This window comes from Amphibalanus amphitrite, unplaced genomic scaffold (genome assembly GCF_019059575.1).
Source record: "Amphibalanus amphitrite isolate SeventyFive unplaced genomic scaffold, NRLGWU_Aamphi_draft 000620F_arrow, whole genome shotgun sequence".
In the NCBI taxonomy this organism is placed as follows: domain Eukaryota; kingdom Metazoa; phylum Arthropoda; class Thecostraca; order Balanomorpha; family Balanidae; genus Amphibalanus; species Amphibalanus amphitrite.
In genome coordinates this window covers 279283-299789 of record NW_024882114.1, presented here as the reverse complement: position 1 = coordinate 299789, position 20507 = coordinate 279283, and the positions used below count along the sequence as shown (strand labels likewise).

General features: G+C 56.2%; 2 protein-coding genes across 5 annotated transcripts in view; one reads left to right on the top strand and one right to left on the bottom strand.

The window, feature by feature from the left end:
* LOC122363450 (caskin-1-like) overlaps positions 1-16505 on the top strand; it is a 31486-nt gene extending 14981 nt beyond the window's left edge. Inside the window, exons 2-3 of the mRNA XM_043332740.1 lie at positions 14208-15935; positions 16252-16505. Coding sequence (XP_043188675.1) covers positions 14251-15663 — 1413 coding nt within the window. The 5' untranslated portion in view covers positions 14208-14250 and the 3' untranslated portion in view covers positions 15664-15935; positions 16252-16505. The remainder of the gene's footprint in view (positions 1-14207; positions 15936-16251) is intronic.
* A 429-nt stretch (positions 16506-16934) lies between these two features.
* On the bottom strand, positions 16935-20227 carry LOC122363448 (FAST kinase domain-containing protein 3, mitochondrial-like). Of its 4 annotated transcripts, none has more exons than XM_043332738.1 (3): positions 20174-20227; positions 18428-19910; positions 16935-18140 (listed from the first exon to the last, which is right to left on the bottom strand). In XM_043332738.1, exons 2-3 carry the CDS (start codon positions 19868-19870, stop codon positions 17622-17624), a joined length of 1962 nt encoding a protein of 653 aa, XP_043188673.1. In that variant the 5' UTR covers positions 19871-19910; positions 20174-20227; the 3' UTR covers positions 16935-17621. The 4 variants fall into 4 exon arrangements, with proteins under 4 accessions (XP_043188673.1, XP_043188670.1, XP_043188672.1 ...); XM_043332735.1 differs by having other exon boundaries at positions 20151-20197; XM_043332737.1 differs by lacking the exon at positions 20174-20227 and adding an exon at positions 20151-20173 and having other exon boundaries at positions 18428-19926.
* Between the last annotated feature and the right edge of the window lie 280 nt (positions 20228-20507).

The window sequence follows — 20507 nt, the reverse complement described above, 5'->3', positions numbered from 1 at the left end:
GCTGCGGGCACGTGTCGCGCGCCGGCGCTCCGCAATGGATGTCTCCATCGCGGCGGGGCGGCCGTGTTCCTCACACCTCTCTGGTCACGACGCGCGCGCGCCGCCACCCTCGCTGCAGTGCGTGCTCCCGTTCACCATACCCCGCTGAGGACTAAACGGGCTGCGTGTCCGTGAGATCACCTCCTCAAACGGCGCACCATCACGGGCCAGCTGGCACGATGGCGGATGGAGTCATTTCAGACCGGCCTGACCCCGCTCCCAAACCGGCATGGCGTATCGAACTCCCACCAGCTGTCGGCAAAACAAAAGTGCTGAAGGTGATTAAGCGCGTTTATCCTGTTGAATGCCACTTGATATCTTGAAACAACCCATTGAGTAATGAATCACTTCTGGCGGTGACAGCCGCCGCTCGACGCTGCGGGCCTTTCCACGCAGCCGTTTGGTCAGAGGCTAGTCGGCCGTAACGAGCGCGGCTGGGGGGAGAGCCGAGAGGCCGCCTTCAATGTCACCGCCGTGCAGACCACCCGGACACCGTATTCCCTTCCATGAACGGCCCGCCGGCAGCGTGACACCACCGCGTACCGGGTCACGCCGGCCGAAATTGGCCCATCACGCGGCCGCTATGGGTGCTTCGTTATCTTAGCGGCCGACACCGGCCGCTGGCCACATCCAGACTATCAATTGTGTGGTGATTCAGCTGGGGTAACGTGCTTTCGTTTCGGGATAGTGCTCTTGTCTAATGAGAACAAATTGAATTTGCATTACAAGTGGTTCTTAAAGCTAACTGAGCGTAATGGCTAAACGGGAACCGGCTGTGTTTTGTTTGGTTATGGCGTGCTTCTGTTATGACGAAATCGGGATGTGTTTCGGGTTGTAAAATTAACCGGTGAAACGTCCCCTCCAGGTTTTATTTGCCTTAAATGTCGCCTGTCTTCCGGATGAATTGTGATGAAACGCGGCGATAGCATTAAGCTGTCGTCCCGGCCGCAAACTCACCTGACAGCCACTTCGTTAAAAAGTATACAGAAGTTTTATCGGTGTCCGTCAGAGCCGGTGTGGGCGAATGGGCGTTGGTTGCTATAGTGGCGGGGGATTTAAGCTGCCATTATCGTAACAGCCTCGGTAGCAGCGCGGCCCTCTTATACAGTATCGAAACGGTATCTCGATAATTATTGTAAGTAACGTAACCACTAGATGACATCATCTTCTCAGTATCTAACGTAATCCTTACCAGAAAATGCCAAAATAGTCATCACTATCGAATCCATTGTCTTGATAGCATTCCAAGCAAACTGTCTGTGGTGTGCGACGCGCCCATAATCCTCAGTACAATGGAAACCACATTGCAACGTTATCATATTTACTACAAAATAACTGATACCGCGGCGCGACCACATCTGGCGTGCACGCCCAGTTCCCTGAAAAGCCAACAGGCGCCACTGAAATCACACGAGTGCAGCAGCCAGCTGGAAGTGATCGGGCGGCTCCCCATCGGTCGTTCAACTGCACCCTCCTCGCCAGACGCGGCCGCCAGCCGCACCCGCGCGCGGCCGGACACTCGAGTTATGCTGCCGTATGTTACCTGCGCCTTTCATCGAGCCCGTTGGGACCCGGCCGCAGCGCCGACAGCTCGCTGTCTGAGGGTCTTCTCCCCACCGCGGTTCGGCGGCCTCTCCGCTGCCAGTGCTTTATGTTCACCTTTCCCGGAGGTAGTCGTGTGGAAAGAAATGCGTATTCAGCGGTTTCAACCTTTTCGGGTCGGAAAATAAATAATCGATAAACAAACCAAACGGTGCTTCTTGTCATAATTATTGAACGGTGCGCTGTACAGCATGATGATTTATCGTTCAATCTCCTTCACATTCTCCTCATCTCATCTCTTTTTTCTCCTTTATCGTTCCCCTTCCTCTTCTAACTCTCTCCTCTCGTCTTCCCTTCACCGTTCAGTCTCCGCTCACCACCTGTGACGCAACGCGGCCCGCGCCGAGGATCGCACTGTCATCGAAATCCATCGCGCCGCTGCACCAACAATGCATCCTTCATGCGAGCGGCGTGCCGTGCACACATGGGCACCGTCCGGCCGGCCGCTCGGGCGCTGGCGAAAGTAGCGGCGCCCGGCGCGGCGCGGCCTCTGCGGGTTGGGTTACCGGCCAATGAAGTTGTTGACGAGGCCGCCTGTCTGCGCGCTGTGAAAGTAAGAGAACAAGACGGGCCGAGTGGCGTGCCTCGGCCGCTTGGTGTCGTATTTCGCACCAGTGTCAGCGCTGTGTCAGAGCCGTGTCACGGCGTGTCAGCGGTGACCGGTGACACGACTCGGGCTGTCGGCAGCTGCCCGTCCTCCCACGGTGAGTCCAGGTGGACTCCCGTGCGGCTGACAGGTACCCGGATTGTTTGTCAGTTTTCGCAGCTGCTGTTGGCTGAAGCTTTAGCTAGACTTATGTTAGACTGTAGGTAGACATTGACTCGCTAGCTTTTGTATTTCAGTGGGCCTCTGCTCCGTGTGAGAAGTCAGGAGCGTGGAAGAAGCTTTCGCTCTAAAATAGCCATGCGTAAATATCGTAATCTTCGTGCCGTTGCCTTGAGAATATTACACAATAGATTTAGAAGTTGGAACAACAAAGAACATTGCTGGAAGAATGTTGAAACTCATAAATTATGCTTCTGAACTGGTAAAGTGGGTAATGATACACTCGGTGCATCGCGCCATAGTTAATCTTTCAAGAATTCGTATTGCGGTACAGTATCCTTTCAGGCGTCTGTATTGCGGAACAGTATACATCAAGGCGTTTGTATTGCGGCGCAGCATACCTACCTATCACTGATCTAACTATTCTGGTGCGCTGCCGCTATATAACCGTTCTTTTCACTTTTGAATGCGGAGATCATGTTTATTATTGATTAGTTGCTCTTTTCGAACTTAAATTGTGAAGAAGATGCGTTATGCTATCGCCTATCGCTATGCATCTGGATAAGTCCGGATGCATTCCGAGCGCATCACCCGTCCATTCTTTGCTGAACGGGCAGTAACAACTTCCTAGCCACCAATCCTCGAGCACGGGTCACCAATCACCAATCAGTGGTCACCAATCACCAATCAGTGGCCACCAATCACCAATCAGCGGCCACCAGTCACTGGGGTTATCAGCCGGCGGTCGGGCCATCATCGGTCGCCGGTCGTGACTGCACGCGGCCGGGCCCGTGTCGCGCGCTGCTCCGAATGCAGAGTGCGCCCACCGCCGAGCGCCACAAATGGTAACGCTCAATGAGCGGTGAAGGGTCGACCGGCCCGCCCGCCGACGCCTGAAACAATGCTCCGCCATGACCGGACAGAAACGAGCGTGACGTGTCTATATGTGTGTCTGTGTGGGTGCCGTTTGTGCTCGACGCATGCATGATGGTGCTGAACTTTATACCTATGACCTCGTTCATTACTGCTGACTGCTTTATTTGTGCGAACGTGCCCGATATCCTCAGTCACCTGTTTATTACGTTACGTATCTTTTATTTGCTGGTGCGCGTTTTGCAACTCCTGTGCTATAAACATTACAACATAGAGCATGTCGGAATCCAACTTGCATCAGCCAGTCTGAACCAGCAGCTGTCAGTTGTGTGACAATTTGACAACATGATAACCCAATGTTCAATAGAACGCACCTTCACGCACGCAAAGTCACCTCGAGAAAAAAAGAAACATGCGGTCACTGCAGCCCCAATGTCCAAATATGTAGCTTTATCGCTGGTCATCCCCTACCGGGAACTTTGGATCCCATCGGGACGTCTGATCAGGAGCTGTCTCAGGAGCTGCCCCACAGCATACCGCGAACCGCGTCTCCAAGTGGACTATCTCCTGGTTCAAATAACGATCCGCCGTCCGGGGTCGCTTATGCTAATTGTCAATGTTCGATTCAGCGAGCCGTGATACGCTAATTCGGCGAACTCTGGCGGTGAGCACGCGACTGCAGACGTGGGGCAGTGATCCGCGATCCTCACTGATGAGCCCTTAGTTTATGTATGCGTGATTCGCGGAAGGGACGTCCAGCTTGCAGTCACCATTGCACAGAGGGTGGAGGACTGGTCCATGTCTGTTCTCGTGTCCGTTAGCGCGACGTTGCAGAGACTGTATAGGGTAGATCTCCCCTGTAAATGGGACGTAGGCGGCGGCTGTCCGTGGGGTGAGTCTCCGCTGTAAATGGGACGTATTCAGTGTGAGCGCGGCACGCCCTGCCGAGGCCGACCCTCATGGGTGGCCGTGGCGAGCCGTGCCGTGCCGGGCCGAGCGGCAGCCCGGAGGGGCCTCCTCCCAGCTGGGGGTGCCACGAGACGCCGGCGCCACACCGCAAACCTCGCGCAGGGCGCCGCAGGGACGGACCGAGCGCAGAGGGAGATCTATAGTGACCGGATAAAGACGGACCAAAAATGGGCCGAAACGGACCAGAAATGGAGGGAAAGCGTGAGTTTTATCGACGGCTAATTAAGGACGTCTGAAAACGGGCTCCGTCAAGTGTAGAATAATCGATAATGGGCGCAGACGTTGTGTGCTGAAGAAAGGCTTTGAGTCCTTTAAAACATAAAATAAATAAACAACCCGAATGCAGTCCTGAGAAACCTCTCAATCATTTCCGCGCTCGTAAATAACCACCGCAGCAGCGTTCTATTTTAGCGTGAGAACCGACATGATACCTCACGTGCGGCTTCAATTTGCCCGGCTCTCCGTGAGCGGCTTCTGGGTTTCACAGTCATGTACCCAAACACTCTCGGTAGTCACGGCGAGCTCCGGGGAATCGCAGCTCGGCACGCCACGCTCCGGCCCCGCTATCCACCGAGACGCTCGTAGTTGCTAGCTCGTCGAAGCGATTATTTTCCACTCTCCCGTGCCATTCTCGAACAAGTTGTCAACGCCTGCGACGGCGACCACTACGAGTCTGTCTTCCAGTCTGCCTGGTTATCTGTCTCTCTGACCTGTCCCCATGTCCACCGACCGGCCGTACGTCAGGTTCTCCGCGGTATCACCGCCCACGTGCCGTGTGCGTCCGCCGATCTGACGGGCCGCCGGGCGCTCTCATGGACGGGGACACCGCTCCGCCCTGCGCGCCGCGCCCGCATCGCTCAGACCCGGGATCAGAGCAGGATTAGAGCTCCGCAGATGGCATCAGTGACGGACGGCGACCGGCGACCGCACACCGGCCCGGCGACCGGGGGTGGTTCCCAGGGACGGCTAAAAGGTTCTTAGGACCGACCACTGACGGGTTCAGGGGGCCGCTGAGGGTTCTATAAATGAGTAGGGACTGTCGACGATGCTCGTCAGTAATTGCGGTTTCCAATGAGGCTGTTGAGTGTTAAACGTTCTCGCGTTTCTGACGGTCCCCGAGACAAACGGTTCTTGGGCCTGCTGACAATTCAAGGGGTTCGATGATGTTAGAGGCACTATTCCTCAGCTCTCAGGGACGTCTGACCGCCCGACCCTCCAGTATTTAGATAAATTGCTAAATAAACGCAAGGAACCACCGTAATTACGGTATGCAGAGATGAGCCGGAAGCTATAAGAGCAACGACCTTTTGAGTGAACTTTCGTGCAGGGTAAGGCGTAGAACCATGCAAGGGCCGTGTCTGCTGAGGTCCAAGAGCTCTCGCCCCTGACGTCATCAAGAAAGGAGTAGCCTCGGCCCTCGGGTGACAGCTGAAAAATTATCGTCGGATCCCGGCTCACCCGTAAACGTACATTTATTGGTGCAACCCGATCTGGTCGCCCGTGCCAAGCGCTCTTACGTTACATACTTAAATAGACATCGGTCGTCAAGTTTCAATCACTTCATCAGTAATCTCAGGTACGGTTTTCGGATAGGGCCACTGCTGCATTAGGCCGTTAATGAGTTAAGCTGCCGGGCTGATCTAATCCTTAATGGCTCAATCCGTTGATTGTGATTTCCGCATGCTCTTGAAATCTACATAAGCGTTGAATATATTTGAAACTAAGGCGTTCTCATTTTCACGTGTTCCTTTACCTCTTTATACCTAAATGTTGCACAGGCACTAAACTCAGACAACATGCAACAGCTTTGCTGAGGTACAAAGGACAGATCAGTGAGCCTCTCCGGTTACAAAAGCGTCGTGCATGGCACCTGCCCTCGGAACAATGTTAATCAAGCGGCGCTTCAAAGCTCACATATCCTCCCCTGGCTGAGAACTCCGTTGGTATGAATCGGTATCATTTCTCTCTCGCGACAGAGCTGACGCCGTTTAGCCGCTTATCACCTGGCTGACGCATACGAGAGCGAGATGGGGACCAGTTTGAACCACCGGGCGTCCTGCACCGCTCCCTCATCCGCGTGTAATCCTGATTTATCTGCCGCCAGTCGAGGGGCGTGGGTGTAACGGCGGCGTGAGCGGCCACAATGCCCATAGCGCGGCGAGCGGCAGTGAGCCCCGGGGGCCGTCTACCGTCCGGCCTCTCCCATGTTCTTTGAGATGATGAACCCCGTCTGCTCCAGTGATGTCAGACGTTAGGAGCGTCTGGTTCAGCGGCGCCTGCTCGGCACACTGCACCACCAAATTTAGATCGACTGCCGGGCGGCGGCCGCTCCCGAGAACGATGAATATGACGTCACTGTTCTGCCAGAGCGCATTTGTCCGGATTACATGTCGGAAAAATTCACTCCTGCTCGACACACTGCAGGAGCACGGCATGGCGAGTAACGCGATCCATCGGGGGACGGATTGCGAACAGGGGCGGCCGGCGTGGGGCGCATCAAAAACCACCGGTCCGCCGTGCTCGTGATTTCTCAGAGTGCCTCTGTCGTGACGACAGGTCACTTATCTGGTCTTCAGGCGCCCACGACAGGACCGCGGGTGTCCCAGAGGGCGGCCAGCCAGCCGTGTTGTGACCCGCAGCGGCGATGAGCTAACTGTTTACACGCCGTGGAGACAGGTCGTACTGAGAAACAAGATGTGAGAGGATAACACGGGTCACGAAGGGGTGATATGAATGTCTCGGGTCTGCGGACAAACAAAAACACGCCCCTGATAGATGTTGGGCGGAATTTGAAATAGAAGAGAGGAAGGAAATTGGGACAATTCAGAGAGAGCGTATAAGTAAAGTAATCTTGATGCTGCGAATGACGAATGAGACAAAGCAGTTCGCCAGTAAAGGGGATAAGATGAAAAAGAAAAAGAGAAAGGAAGAGAGGGAGAGAGGGGAGAGAGAGGTCTCGTGTCATCTTGGTAACAGTACGGGCTCCACTGTACCGCCTTGGTCCAGCTCCTTTCGACAATAGCCGGACGGGCGGCTGCCCAGTGCCCAGCCCATACGGGGCCGGGCTCATTCTCATGCAGCGTCGGCCGCCGGCGGAGAGCAGCGCTCCGTTCAGAACGGATGGCGCTCCGGAGCCGACGCGGCACAATCGCCTCTCAGTGCGCGGCCGCACACAGAGAGTCGGGCAGCCACGACGGGGAATCGGACAGCCGGAAAATGGCCGCTGGACGCTGTTTTGGGCCGTTGTCTTCCACAGATGCCCGTCGATTTCCACACACGTCCAAGCTCACGTCTCGAAATGTCTCGAGTTTGCTCGGAGCCCGCCCGGCCGGCCGACCGCAGAGGGCCGTGTCAACAAGCGGGGACGACGGAAACGAAGTGGGGGACAGGTGCGCTGTTGTCGGAAAAGCAGAGATGGGCGAGTCTCCAGACGAGGCGTACTTACACTTGGCGGCTGGAGAGGGAATGTTTGTTTTAGATGGGCGGCTGCTCGTTGCCGAGTCTCAATATAGAAGTGTGAAGAATGGGATCGCGTTTGTTTGAAGTTAGCGTAGGAATTCACTCGAGAGCTGAACTGAGTGGCGATAGGATTCAATAACCAACCCGCTGCCGTACAATATCACTCCTCTCAAACCCAAACACGGTCTCGCAACAGGTCCTAGCCCACCGCGGATTCCAGAGGCGCTTCAGTCACCAGATCAGACCGCGATTTCGGCCAACACGCGTCACTCGATCGGAGCCTGTTTGTGCCTGGACACGTCACCGCTCAGAGGCAGTTGAATCGAACATACGTCACCCGCGCCGAAATGGTTTATCTGACGCCGGTCCGACATTACGGCACCCGTGGACAAATGCGTCGGCCCGCCCTCCTCGACAGCGCGCAGACGCTGGAGACTCAGTAGCGGCGGCACCGCGACTCAGCCCGCCCCTGAACTACGCACCAGTCGCGCCGGCGCGGCGGTCCACCTGGCTCCCTTCCCTCCCCAGTATGATGTCTGACTCAGTGCCGGCGCCTGTTCCCAGAAGCAGTGCGCACTGCCGGTGCCGCGAACACGCCTGGGTGAGACTCCCCGCCGACAGGCGCCGTCGCCGGGCGCCCCGATAGCGCGAGCTGGGCCTGTTTGTTGACTGTGGTCGCGCGGGAAGCCCATCCAGCCCCGCTGCGCCCAGCCCCGTCCCGCCCCGCGCCAGACCGCACGGCAGAGCGGCAGCGGCAGCGTTGTTTATTGTGACCACGGGCGACATAGCTGCGCGCTCGTGCGCTCAGAAAGGATCGGTCACGGCGGGCGGCGCAGGCGAGGACCGAGGTCCGGACTAACATTTAAACTGGCCAGCGCAACACGGGTGGTGGGCTTTTCTTTGGGCCCTGCGCGGCAAAGAACAGCGCTGCAGAGGTGTAAGAAATGACGACCGGTGGCGGTGACAGCACAGCGGGAGGACAGCGGCGCCGGAGGCAGTGACAGCGTGTTTGACGTGCTCTCGGCTGGATGCGCGCGTCCACACAGTGGGTGGACCTCACCGGTGACACTCGGCGTCTCTGTCTGTGTCTCTGTTTCACGACTGGGCAAAAACGACGGCCGATGGGACGTGTTTGCTTTGGGCGGAAATGTAAACATGGAGTGGATGGTGTCACGGTTGACTGGCGATGCTTGATTCGTTCCACTAGCACAGGCAAGACGCAGTTGTGGATTGCATGTTCCCAGAACGACGTGGATGGCACAACCCGGTGTTTGTTGACAAGCCTCACCGACACTCGGGGGTGTGCCATAAATTCCCTGGCGGTCAGCGACGGCACCAACTTAGCTACACCCCAGATAGTGGCTGTCACAGCTTGCAAAGCTGGCGTGGAGCAACAATCTTGCACCTTAAGTCCCCGATGAGCTCAATTCACTTCGCGTGTCGGCGACGGCACTGTACCTCGAATCTGAAACGTCGTCTCGGTCTATCTGCAGCATACCTGCGCACACCGGGACTTTACCGCAAAGTACTCCTGAGATTAGTCCTCCCACCCGACCGGTCCAGCCCACTGACTCCCCGCCGACTCCAGCTCTTCCAGCTCTCTCCTGGAAGAGAGCTTACTCCCCGTGGTGGACTCTCCTGTGGACAGAGTAGCTCTCCACCTGGGGACCTGCACCGTGTGCAGTGTTCGCGTGCCGAGCGTCCCTCCGTCGCTACCCGGCAGTGTCGGCCCAGCACAGCCCGGTAAGGAGGCGACCCTGCAGGGGGTGAGGAGCAACAATATGCTCTGATGCAGACCACGTCAGCCGGCGCCAGGCGCGGTGCGGTGCGTTCGCGGAACGCTGACCGTTCAAAATACGCCCTCTTAGAGCTGGACATAAATACTGCATTTGAGCTGGGGGGAGCGGCGAAGCCCCACATCTCTCCATTTACATACGTACATTCATGAATTTATATGCAGGCGTGTATGGTGAGATAGGGGTCGTTCACAGCTGAATATGAAGGTATTTCACTTCTCGTTGGATTCCCCTCTTTGCTTCACGGAATCATCCTGCTTCTAACATATGAGATATTGTTTAGAGCGCCATCTCACGCGGGACCCTCGTCTCGTCACCCTGTCCGCTCAGACCCCCGTGTCGAGCCGTGCCGTGCCGAGCCGAGCCGTGTCGCCGGTGCAGCTCGGCCGCTGTCTGGTCACCACATGGCGCCGCACACTGTCGCCGTCGGCTATTTACGGCCCTGCACGCGGCACGCGCACCGCGCCGCTGCCGACGGACCGACGTCGTCAGCTCGTAGGAGATGTGCTCCGGTGCGGCTCATCGACATTGTAGCACGAGCGGAGGAGACGGGGACGATAATTACCGGGGGAACTGCAGCGGTTGCACACTGCAGAGGATATCACTGACGTCTGCAACGTAACGCTCAGCTGCAGTGTGTGAGGTTGAGGCAGTCCGAAATCCGTATAACCCGGATTCCACGGGAAACTGGCTCCGATAAGGCTAGGTTACAGCATGTGATTGCCGTGACAACTGGATGGAGGACCTCCCAGGTGTTCTGTTCGATTTCCAGGAGCCGAGTATCGCTCGATTGGAATTAGCACCAGTGCAGCGGTGTTTTCATTGTGCACCGCCCTTTGTTAGGCTGCTAATGACTGAGCTAAAATAAGCTTATCGAGATGTTTATAGCAACTTCCATGTGGACCAAGTCCCATATCACGATAAGAAAATAGGAGTGGGTTGGCGAAATGCACTGGCCCCCCTAGTTCCACCGTTTATTCGTTTTATCGGTTCATTAGTTTAACATATCGATCCTCCAATCAACGCCGCAATCTTGGTGTCGGCAGTCACACCCAGTTCAGATAGCCGCCGCGCCATCTGGAACCTATCACACCCGCGCCGCTCCCTCCCGCCGTGCGCCGTCTCTATCCCTCAGCGGTGTGTGTGTTTATGTAATTTATACCCGTCTCATGTTCTTTGTCGCCCGCCGATCGGTGCGTATAGGTGACGGGATGATCTCTGTCGACGCCGATCGCGTCCGACTGTCACCGTCTGTCACCTGTCAGCGGTGTCAGCTCCTGTCAACTGTCACCGGCACAAGAGACGGCCCGGACCACCCCGGCGGGGACCCGGCCGCGCCGCTCCGTAAAACCCACCCGACCGGAGTGCCGCGACCAAAAATGCGTGACCGGTTGGTCGTATATCTGTCGGCCAGGCAGCCCGGACAGTTAGATTCCTTTCCATGCAGTGAGCGAAAAGATATGCAGCGGTGAATTTTCACGACCGTGCCGAGTAGCCAGCCGCCGTGGTGCGGTTTCGCGGCTCCAACCCGCTCGTGGAACCGGTCGACGGTTAATTCTGGCCGGTGATGGGCCCACTCAGCGGCGAAGAAATGCGCTGCCGACCAAATTAAACAATGCGGTCGCTTTTAGCGGGCGGACGCTTTGTTTGAAGAGGCCACCTGGGGCTATGTTCCCAGGGCGGCGAGTGTTGATCGAGAGAGGAGCTCGGGCGCTCGGTCACGGGTCAGAAGAAGCACGAGAGCTCGGAACGGCAGCGCTCGGAGGCTGGCGAAGGGCGTGGTGCGCCCGGTTGTGTGGCCGTGCTAAGTAGCGTATCGGCCAGGTCGGGCCCAGATAACGCCGTGTTTACCGTAGGTGACATGTTTGGATACGGCCGGTCTGAAGAGCCGCAACGGCGGGAAGCGGTGGAGGGAGACAGAGAGGCTGAGCGAGCACGGGCAATAATAATGCGCGTAATTAGGACGTAAGAGAACTACATATCCTCCCAAAGGGTTTTAGCATTGGAATGCTTCCGATCGATGCTGTTTGGTTGTACAAAAAGTGCCAAATCTTTGCTCTGTGAATAAGTTCTCTCCCAAAATATGATTTCTGCTTAAACCGTTTGCTTGAAACCGGCATTTTTATTGGAGACTATCTACGACTTACAGTTGTATTTGAAGAGTTTTTATTGTAGTACGCCAATGTACTTTTAAATTCATATTTTCGATATCGTGCATCGCTGTCTTATCAGACACCCGTATCTAACCATACGATGACTCGATGAACTTAGAGATTATCTACATTTTACAAGTGTTGCTCAGCGCATGCACAGCTAGTGCATGCTGCGCACACAGGCGCGTACATACTACATACCTTCAGGTGCGCACATTTAGAGATTACAGCTCATGCACGGTCAGATCAAATCTCATGGACAAAAGCCCACTGACCCTACGAGAGTAGTTTCCCGTTTAACGACCTAAGGAGCGCCTCGGTGGTCACGAACCGGCAATTACCCGATCGGGTATCCCGAAACTCCGTCTCAAACCCACGAATGCACAGACATCAGATTTTAAGATGTGCTATATCATGATGCAAGCAGTCAGGAGGATGAAATGAACTCTTTATCAAAATCTGGATGTACGTATCTGTTAATCAGAAACCCTGAACCCTGACGTTCAGTCTGTGGCCAAGAGCGGGTAGATTTAACCCTCACGAAGTCTGTGCTAAGGAACACGTCTCGTCTCGTCTTGGACGCTGGCCGATATGCCATCGTGTTTGGCCACCTGGCACGCGCTGCGAACACCCCTGATGATGGATCGCACCTCTCTGACCACAGGGAGCTCATCGATACGCGCGCGGAATTTCCGGCACCGCTCGCCAATTATGCGAGTCAGAGTGGCCATCTGTCTTGGCGCTGTGATGACACGGTTAGGCGTCCGGTATGCATATTCAGCGCGGTGATCAGTCGCGGCGCCGCTGGAGTAACGAAACGGGACGCCGTCATGCAGTCAGGGCAGTAGTGTAGTGATCGTGTAGGTATGACCTTAGGCGTCCCGCCGTGCAATGTGGAAATGTGCTACACAGAATCTGGTGGCACATTCACTGGTGGAAGTTCGCTCGTTTGCCGATGACCGCAGACGGATGGCGGCCAGGAAAGCTGCCTCGGAGAAATCACAACATCAGTGTCATCGTGTTTTCCTCTCGTCTTGGACAAGATCTCCAGATGGAGCAGGTCCCGGCTGTGCGGTTCCTTCTCTGACCAATCAACACAAAAACCGCACCCTCCGCAGGACCAGCGATAGCCCGAAATGTCCACCGCCCACCATATCTCGCCTGACCTCCCAGTGACCCGTGTGACCTCTGCGACCAAAACCAATCAGACCGTTCAATGTATTCGGTCGCACGCCCCCATCCCTCCTTCCGCGCGCAAAAACTCCTGAACCAGCGGCGCGCGGGAGTTGGTTTTGGCGCGTGTTTTTTTCGGCCGGCCCGGCGGGGTGCCTTTTGTTTCAGGTGGCCGTTTAAGGCCGGCGCACCCACGGGTGCCCTGTCAGCAGGCGTCGACGCGTGTCGGTGTTACGCCGCTGACGACAGCTATTGTCGGACGCACGATCGGCGAGTGTTTTCAGTCTAAAAACGGCCCGGACGTCGATGTGAATTCGCCGCGACGTGAGCGGACGTGGGCGACCGCGCGGGGAGCCCCGGGCCGACAGTCGGAGGAGGGGAAGGGCGGGGACCAGGGGAGTTGGTGTGTCTGAGTGGAGCACTGATTACGTACTCAAGTAAGTTTTAATGTGCCCAAACTCTTGAGCTAATGCAGCGAGATGCGCAAAAGACTCCCTTCGAAAGGCGCCTATGTGAACTGCGTTATAGTCAGGTACAGTGTTGGCCTCCCACGAATGAAATTAAAATAAAACAACTTCAACATCATTTATTAAAAACCTGAACCCTCGAGATAACGAATGGCATTTGCCGACCAGACACCCAATCCGTTTCCACCACTCAGGGATTAATATCGTTGAATTGACATAGATGACGGACTACCTATGTGTCAGAGTGGCGCTTCATCAGCGTTACAGCCGATATGAGCGCCTTACAGCCAATATGAGCCGGTGATGGGCGATGAGAGATTATTGGGTCGAGTACGTGACCAATGAGCGGTTTGGTCACTCGGGCGAAGAGCGATGGATTTAGGTCAGTAAAGACCCTCCTCCGCCTGTTGGTATCACCCGGGCTGGAGAAGACGTTAGGAGTTGATAGGGCCAAATGGACAGCGATAGAAGCGAGGGCGTAGGCCTATTTTTAAAACTCAAAATGCAAAGCTTATGCATTCGTCTTCCGTAAAACGGTCATTAAGGGGAAATACGGTGTCATATGTGGCGTATACCCTTCATTACGCGTTAAATGAAGCTGTCAGATCATTCCATAATCTCCCAGTCATTTGATACCCCGTAATTACGGGTTCTGTTATCAGGGGATCGGGGTGGTCCGGCAGTCCCGTAAACCATCAGTCCCATCGGATCGGAGACATTGATGGCTTTGGCATCGATACCAACCAGAAGATCTTATTATCATGTTCGGCTTTAGCTGAATGAGGCGTCATTTACACCTAAGTCGCGGGCTAACGAAACACCTCTGCCGAAAGGTTTCGTCGTGCCACGTCAACTGCCCAAAGCGGTTGCCGATGCCACAAATCCTGACCCGGACTTCTGTCTCCCTCAGATGGTGGAATGATGTGACTACAGCTTGGCAGCGCGTCCGCTAGATGCCAGCACCGTGCGGCGGCCGCAGCGGTGCGCTGCCGCCGCCGCCGCGTCTGCCGCAGCGGCGTAACGTTGACGACCTGATCCGGGACCTGCAGCGCATCAACCTGTCTCAGTGTCTGGACCAGCTGAACACGGACATCAGTCAGCTGAACCAGATGGAGCACCAGCTGGGCTCCTGGACCGGCCTCTACGTGCGCTGTCCCGGCCCGGAGCCGGACGACCTCGGCCACGACCCGGCCGACAAGAAGAGCTCCTCCGGGTACAGCACCGAGAGCGCCTCCCCTCCGGACAGCCGGGATATTAGTGACGAGGCGGCGGGCGTCTGTGTGGACGGTGCCTGCTGTGAGACGGAGGTGAAGCGGCGCCTCTCGGACGATGAAGATGACGCGGGGTTTGTGAGGGAGTTCGGGGACCTGGCCGCCGCCCGGCCGCGCTACCACTCCGTGCGACTGCTGGGCACCGGAGGTGGCCCGCTGAAGTTCAGCTCGCCTCGCGCTCCGGCGGGTGTGGAGGGATTCCGCCCGGCTGCGGCCAGTACCCCGGCTCCGGCCCCCGGGTCGGTCCGCACTCCCCGCTCGCCGAAAACGCTCCGGTTCGCCGCCACGGCAGAGCTGATCGCGCCTGATTCGCCGTCCCGCCGCCAGGTGGCCAGCGGTGCGCCGCGGCCCGGGATCCTCCGGAGCAGCGGTCGGCACGGCGGCGGAGGCGGCGCGGTGGGCAGACAGGGGGCACCGAGCGGTGCTCAGGCCCGACGGGAGAGCGCTGAGCGGGTCACCCGCGCCGTCTCCGCGCTCAGCCGGCTGGACGCCGAGCTGAACGGCTCCGTGGGCCGCACCTATGGCACGGGTCAGTTCGTCAGCCCGCGGCGGCGTGCCTCGCCCGGTCCCCGTCCGCCGCCGCCGCTGGACCCGCTGGTGCTGGTCCGAACCGCCACCGACACGGAGGAGTCGGACACCGAGGGCGCCGACCTCCCGCCGCCCCCGCCGCCGCCGCCGCCGGCCGACTCCGGCGAGCCCGACCCGGTGCGGTGGCGGCGCTCCAAACCGGCACCTCCTCCACCGCAGCTTCGACCGCCGCGCCGTAAACTGGCCTGGCTGCTGAGCTGCGCCAGCCGCCGGCGGAGGCCGTCCCCTCCGTCCGCCTACCTGAGCGCACCGCCGCCCGCCGCCGCGCCCTCCGCAGCGCTCTTCAAGTGCAACCTATGCAAGGCGCGCTTCCCCGAGCACGTGCTGCTCGTGGCGCACGTGCACGAGCGGCACGTGCGCGTCCAGGTGCGGCCCAAGTACAGCTGCGGTCTGTGCCCGGCGCGGTTCTACGCCAGTCGGTTTCTGGCCAAACACTGTTCGTACCATCACGCAGCCGCGGGCGACAGAAGGACTCAGCAGTACGTCAGGATACGGCGTATCGTGTGACGGGCCGTGGGACAAAGAGTGACCTGAGAGTACAAATTGCGCGCGCGGTGGATGTGCGGAGCCTGTCCCTCACTCCGGGGTCTGAGTGGGGAGGGGAGGACAGCGTCTCGATGCGCCCGGAGGTCGAGTGGTCAGACAGGAGACCGCCGCCGCGACCAGTGGAGACGATCAGCCTCGCCGGGCCGATCAGAGTGACGTCATCAGATGGATGACGTCACACACTGATCGGCCCGGCCGAGCAGCCTCAGAGGCGAGGTCCGTCAAAATAACCGGTGAGTCCAGCAACGGGCGAATATGTGAAAAGAAGATTACAATGAAACTGAAAGTACCGTTTATCTGAAAAATTAAGTTAGGTTAACCCTCCAGGGTTAACCACACTTAACCTCACTTGCCAAATTCAGGAGAGTAGGATTGAGCACAGCCAATCGGTCTTCAAAGTCATGCCAAGCTTGCCATTATCGAATTAGGTAGAGACATGAAACCCATAGTAACCAACCGCATCAACCAGCAGTTTTGTTCTGGGAAATCTCGCTCTGTCGCTCTTCCAATGTGCCCATACGTCCCTGACAAAGCCTCCCGTTGTTTCAGATTCGATGTTACCTGCCAAACTCAGAGGCTAATGCCGAGAGCTGACGACCACTGGCAGGCAGGCGTCAGCCATACGAGCGTCCATACGACGGAGGACGAGAGCGGGCCAAAACGACTGCAGCGTCATCTATAAAAACGAGTAGACAAACCTGCCCAGCTATAGATGTCAGCACTATCCGAGCTATAGCGCTCGCCGCTATCGAATTATGCTACTCAGCTTTGATGAAGGTGAACGCAAGGAACCATGTTCATCCGAAAACACGAACGCCGATTTGTACGAGTATGTCACGTCGCACACGCGATTTTCATTCATTATAATCACGCGAATGCGAGTGTTCGGGTGTGTTGAGGGCGAGTATAGTCATTGTTCTGCGCTTATGTGAGCGACCTGGCGTCGAGGGGAGCGGTGACCCGTCGGCCAACGAGCAGCTGGGAACGGACTAGTCGCAACTGTAGCGTGTAGCCGGGTAGCCCGGGCCGTGCCGTCGGCGGGCCGGCCACAGGCGCCGGCCCGTTCTTGTGCTACGCGTACTTTTAACAATAAATTCCCCAGGCAAAGAATGTGCCGTGTTGTTAGGGTTGGGTTGGAACGGATTGTTACTTCCTAGAGGTTACCCTTGAACATACTTCTACTTATTTTTTACGTGTAAGCTGATAAAGGCCACAGATGAATGGCAACTATGGACTAAAAGTATATCACTATATTTGACACAGAAAAAAACGACATTATCTTCAACACAAAAATAGTTAACCGTTAAAAGCACTGGCCCAACACATCAAAGTCACTTGTCTTAATATTATGTAAGATTCTCTTCTTCCAAGAAAATGTTCACCATTCTTCACAAATATTGCAACGTCCATACTCATATCACAACCTCTCTAAAAATAGTTTGCACTAAGCAGCTCTCGAATAGCCATGCACCCTCAGTGGCACAACCATATCACTGTAGGATCCAGCTCACAGACCTCAGAACAGGTCTCTGCTTTACGACTTCAGAAAAAGGGCCCGGCAGCCTGTGTAGGTCCTACAGCCGAGCCCAGCCGAATTTCAGTGACTGTGCTTTATCCAGCCTGTCTTAATTACCAGAGGAAGCCCATTCATAGCAGCACAATTTCAGTCCTTGCAACGGTAACTCGAATAGCGAACCACCGCTCAAACGACACACTGGGCCTATTCCGGACCCGGAGCAACCACAAAGTACCACAAGTTGACGAAGCATCCATCCCACTCTCACGGATCACCCTGTCACTCTGCCCGGACCTGCCGAGAGTCGCACACAGCCAACCCTCCCCCTCTCCCTCCCCCAGTCGACCTCGGACCTATTCGCGCCCCTCACTCCCTCCCCTCCCCCCCAGTCGACCTACCCGGGTCAGTCCGCTTCCGCCACGGCGTCGGCCAGCCGCTTCCTGAGCAGCGCCGGGTGGACCACCATCTGGGCCAGCTGTCGGAGCGGCAGGTCGACGGCGGCCAGTCCCAGCTGGCGCAGCTGCCGGCGCCGCAGCTGCAGCGGCCCCAGCGGGTGCTCGGTGCCGCGCGCGTACCGCTCCGGCGGGTTCAGGAAGAGGCAGAGCCGGCGGCCGTCGCCGCGGCGGCACGTCAGGTCGGGCAGGTAAAGCGGGTGGAGCGGCAGCTGCGGCAGAGGGCCGGCCGGCTCCACCTGGCTGACCCCGGACACGGCGCGCAGCTGGGGAGCCACCGTGTGCGCCAGACGGGCGGCCCGCGCGTCCCGGGCCACGCTGCGGGCGCTGAGGTCCCGCGGCAGCATCGGGCCGCGGTAGCCGGGACACTCGAAGGTGAGGGCGCAGTCGAGCGCGCTCAGTTTGGTGCGCAGGCGCTGGGCGTCCGGTCCGCCGGCCGGCACTCGCTCCAGGAAGAACGGGTTGAACACCTGCCGAAGGGGAGGAGTTGGAGGGAGGGTTAGAGAGGACCAAGGGACGTACTCATGACGGTAGTGCAAACTGCAAGATATTCCGTTCAGGAAGGGCATGAGTTTACGGCAGGCAATTACAAAAAAAGCGAATAAGCGGGTACGAAAAACGAAAATCCGCGGTGGTGAGTGTGCATTAAACTGTAACGTGGTCGGACATCAATTTCAGAAAACCTATAATTAAAAATATTATACAGCGAAAAACTTCGCATTTCTAACAAAACGAGAGAACATGATCGTTAGCTCACCTGTCTGAAAAAGTTCAACGGGTAGCGGCGCAGGTAGACGCAGGCTAGGCAAATGTCGAGCACCTCCTCTGCGGAGAAGGCCGAGAAACTCTCCGACAGGTGGCGCTCCACTGCGGCGAAGAAGCCGACCCGGTCGCGCGGCTGGTGGTCGAGCTCTCCGAGCGCGCGCACCACTACCGTGACCTCACCGGGAGGAGGGGGCGCCACCTGCAGCAGACGCCAGCCGCCGCCGGCGGGGGCGGAGGGGGAGGCAGAGGCGGCGTACTGACTCTGGTGGGAGACAAAGTGGTCGCTGGCCGTCTCCAGAAGCACCTCCGAGCGAATGTTGAAGCGCAGAGCGAAGGTGGCCAGCGCGGCGACCGTGGCTGTCCGGAGGTCGGAGCGGCCGCGCGCGCGGCAGTACCGCTCCGCCACGCGCTGCAGCGTGTCGTCACAGTGTCCGGCCGCGCAGAAGAAGGACAGCGCCACCCGCAGGTGCTGCTCACTCAGCTGGTGCAGCGAGAGGGACGTCCAGCGCACGAGGATCCGGCAGAGCTCCAGCGAGCCCAGGCCGGCGACATGCACCGAGTCCATCACGGAGCAGGCCGTGTCGGGGGTCAGCTTCCACCAGAACGACGGCAGCTGGTCCATCAGGGTGTGGAACACCACCTTGTTGCTGTACTTGAGCAGCGGCAGGATGGAGCACAGGTCAGCGATGTTGGTCTCATCGATCTGAGATGCAGTGACCTTGATTCCTTGCCAGAGATGATCAGCTATTGCAGATTTAGTGCCATTCACAGCATGAAGGCTCTTGATGACCCTGGCAATTTGACTTATGGTTAGCATCCCTGTGGCAGCCTTGTCAATGCACTGAGACTGCAACTCTTGCCACAGGTTATCCAAACTCCCAAGAGGTTTCAGATCTTTCATGAATGTGAATGTATTTACCAGAGTTTCATTATCTCCACCATCCAAAACTGTCCTCATCAGCTTTTGGATGACTGCCTGCCTTGCAAATGTCTTATCAGCTTCAGATGCATCTTCTCTGCTCTCAAGCTGAGCAATTCTGATCAGAGCCTTCAAGGCAACAAATGGGGTGATCCCCTCAATTGTAGCTGTTTCAAGAAGGCGGTATATGTGTCCAACCCTCCCTGTCCTTGTCAGAGCACCAACAAACTCCTCTTCATCACTGGTGGGACTTTTAACTTCTGTCAACTCACTTTTATTTTTGCTCACATTATTGCTAACAGCCTCACTGCCTTGAACTTCATGCGAGTTGACAGGACCAAAGTTTTTGATTATGAAGGAATGGTCACTTGTATGACGAACCAGCACAGGAAGTTCTTGTACGAGGAGCCCATCTTGCAACAGTATAATGGAATTTCCAAATTGATTTGATGGTCTCAAAAGACTTCTCACTTGTCCGATGTGAGGCTTGAACATCGATAAATGCCTTCCAAACATTTTCGAAGTTCACTGAGTCAGTGCAACTTTCAAAGCAAACCTGAAATAGACCCACACTGATAATGTAAATGACAAAATTACATAATCAAACAAGACCACGGAAAATGATAGCGCGGTAGAGCACCCAACTCAACTGAACTTACTGTTACGTAATCAAAGTGGACTAGATCAAATATTTTAACAACCAATGCATGAGAAATGAGACCGTTTGTCTGCATGAGCCTGTTAAAGAGGAATGTAGATGAGATAACTTTATCGAGCAAAATTATCACAACTACACCTTCAACCCCAGCTTCTCTTTACCCGCGCAACGCGATCGACCTAAATGATCTACGCACTTGAAATATGTTACGTAAATAAACAATTTAATTTAGTAGACTTTTCCCATTATCTTTTGACGCACTTTAGACGTATACTATACGAGGTCTTTTTGACTTTCTTTTTCAAATGACGTAAGTCTTACAAATAGAAAGCATGCTGTTTGTAAAGTGCTCTTCTTTGGATATTAATTGCTAAGAAGAAATAAAAAACAGAAAAAGATTTACATGAGCAAATGTTTACTGTGGAAATTTGTGAAAAATATGTACAGTTCAATAAAGCATTGCCCCAGACTCAGTGGTGTTAAACTGCCAACATT

Coding starts and splice junctions, on each gene's coding strand:
- LOC122363448 (XM_043332738.1), bottom strand. CDS start 19,870: ATGTTTGGAAGGCATTTATCGATGTTCAAGCCTCACATCGGACAAGTG. Junction 18,141..18,427: donor CGTTGAACTTTTTCAGACAG/GTGAGCTAACGA, acceptor CCCCTTCGGCAG/GTGTTCAACCCGTTCTTCCT.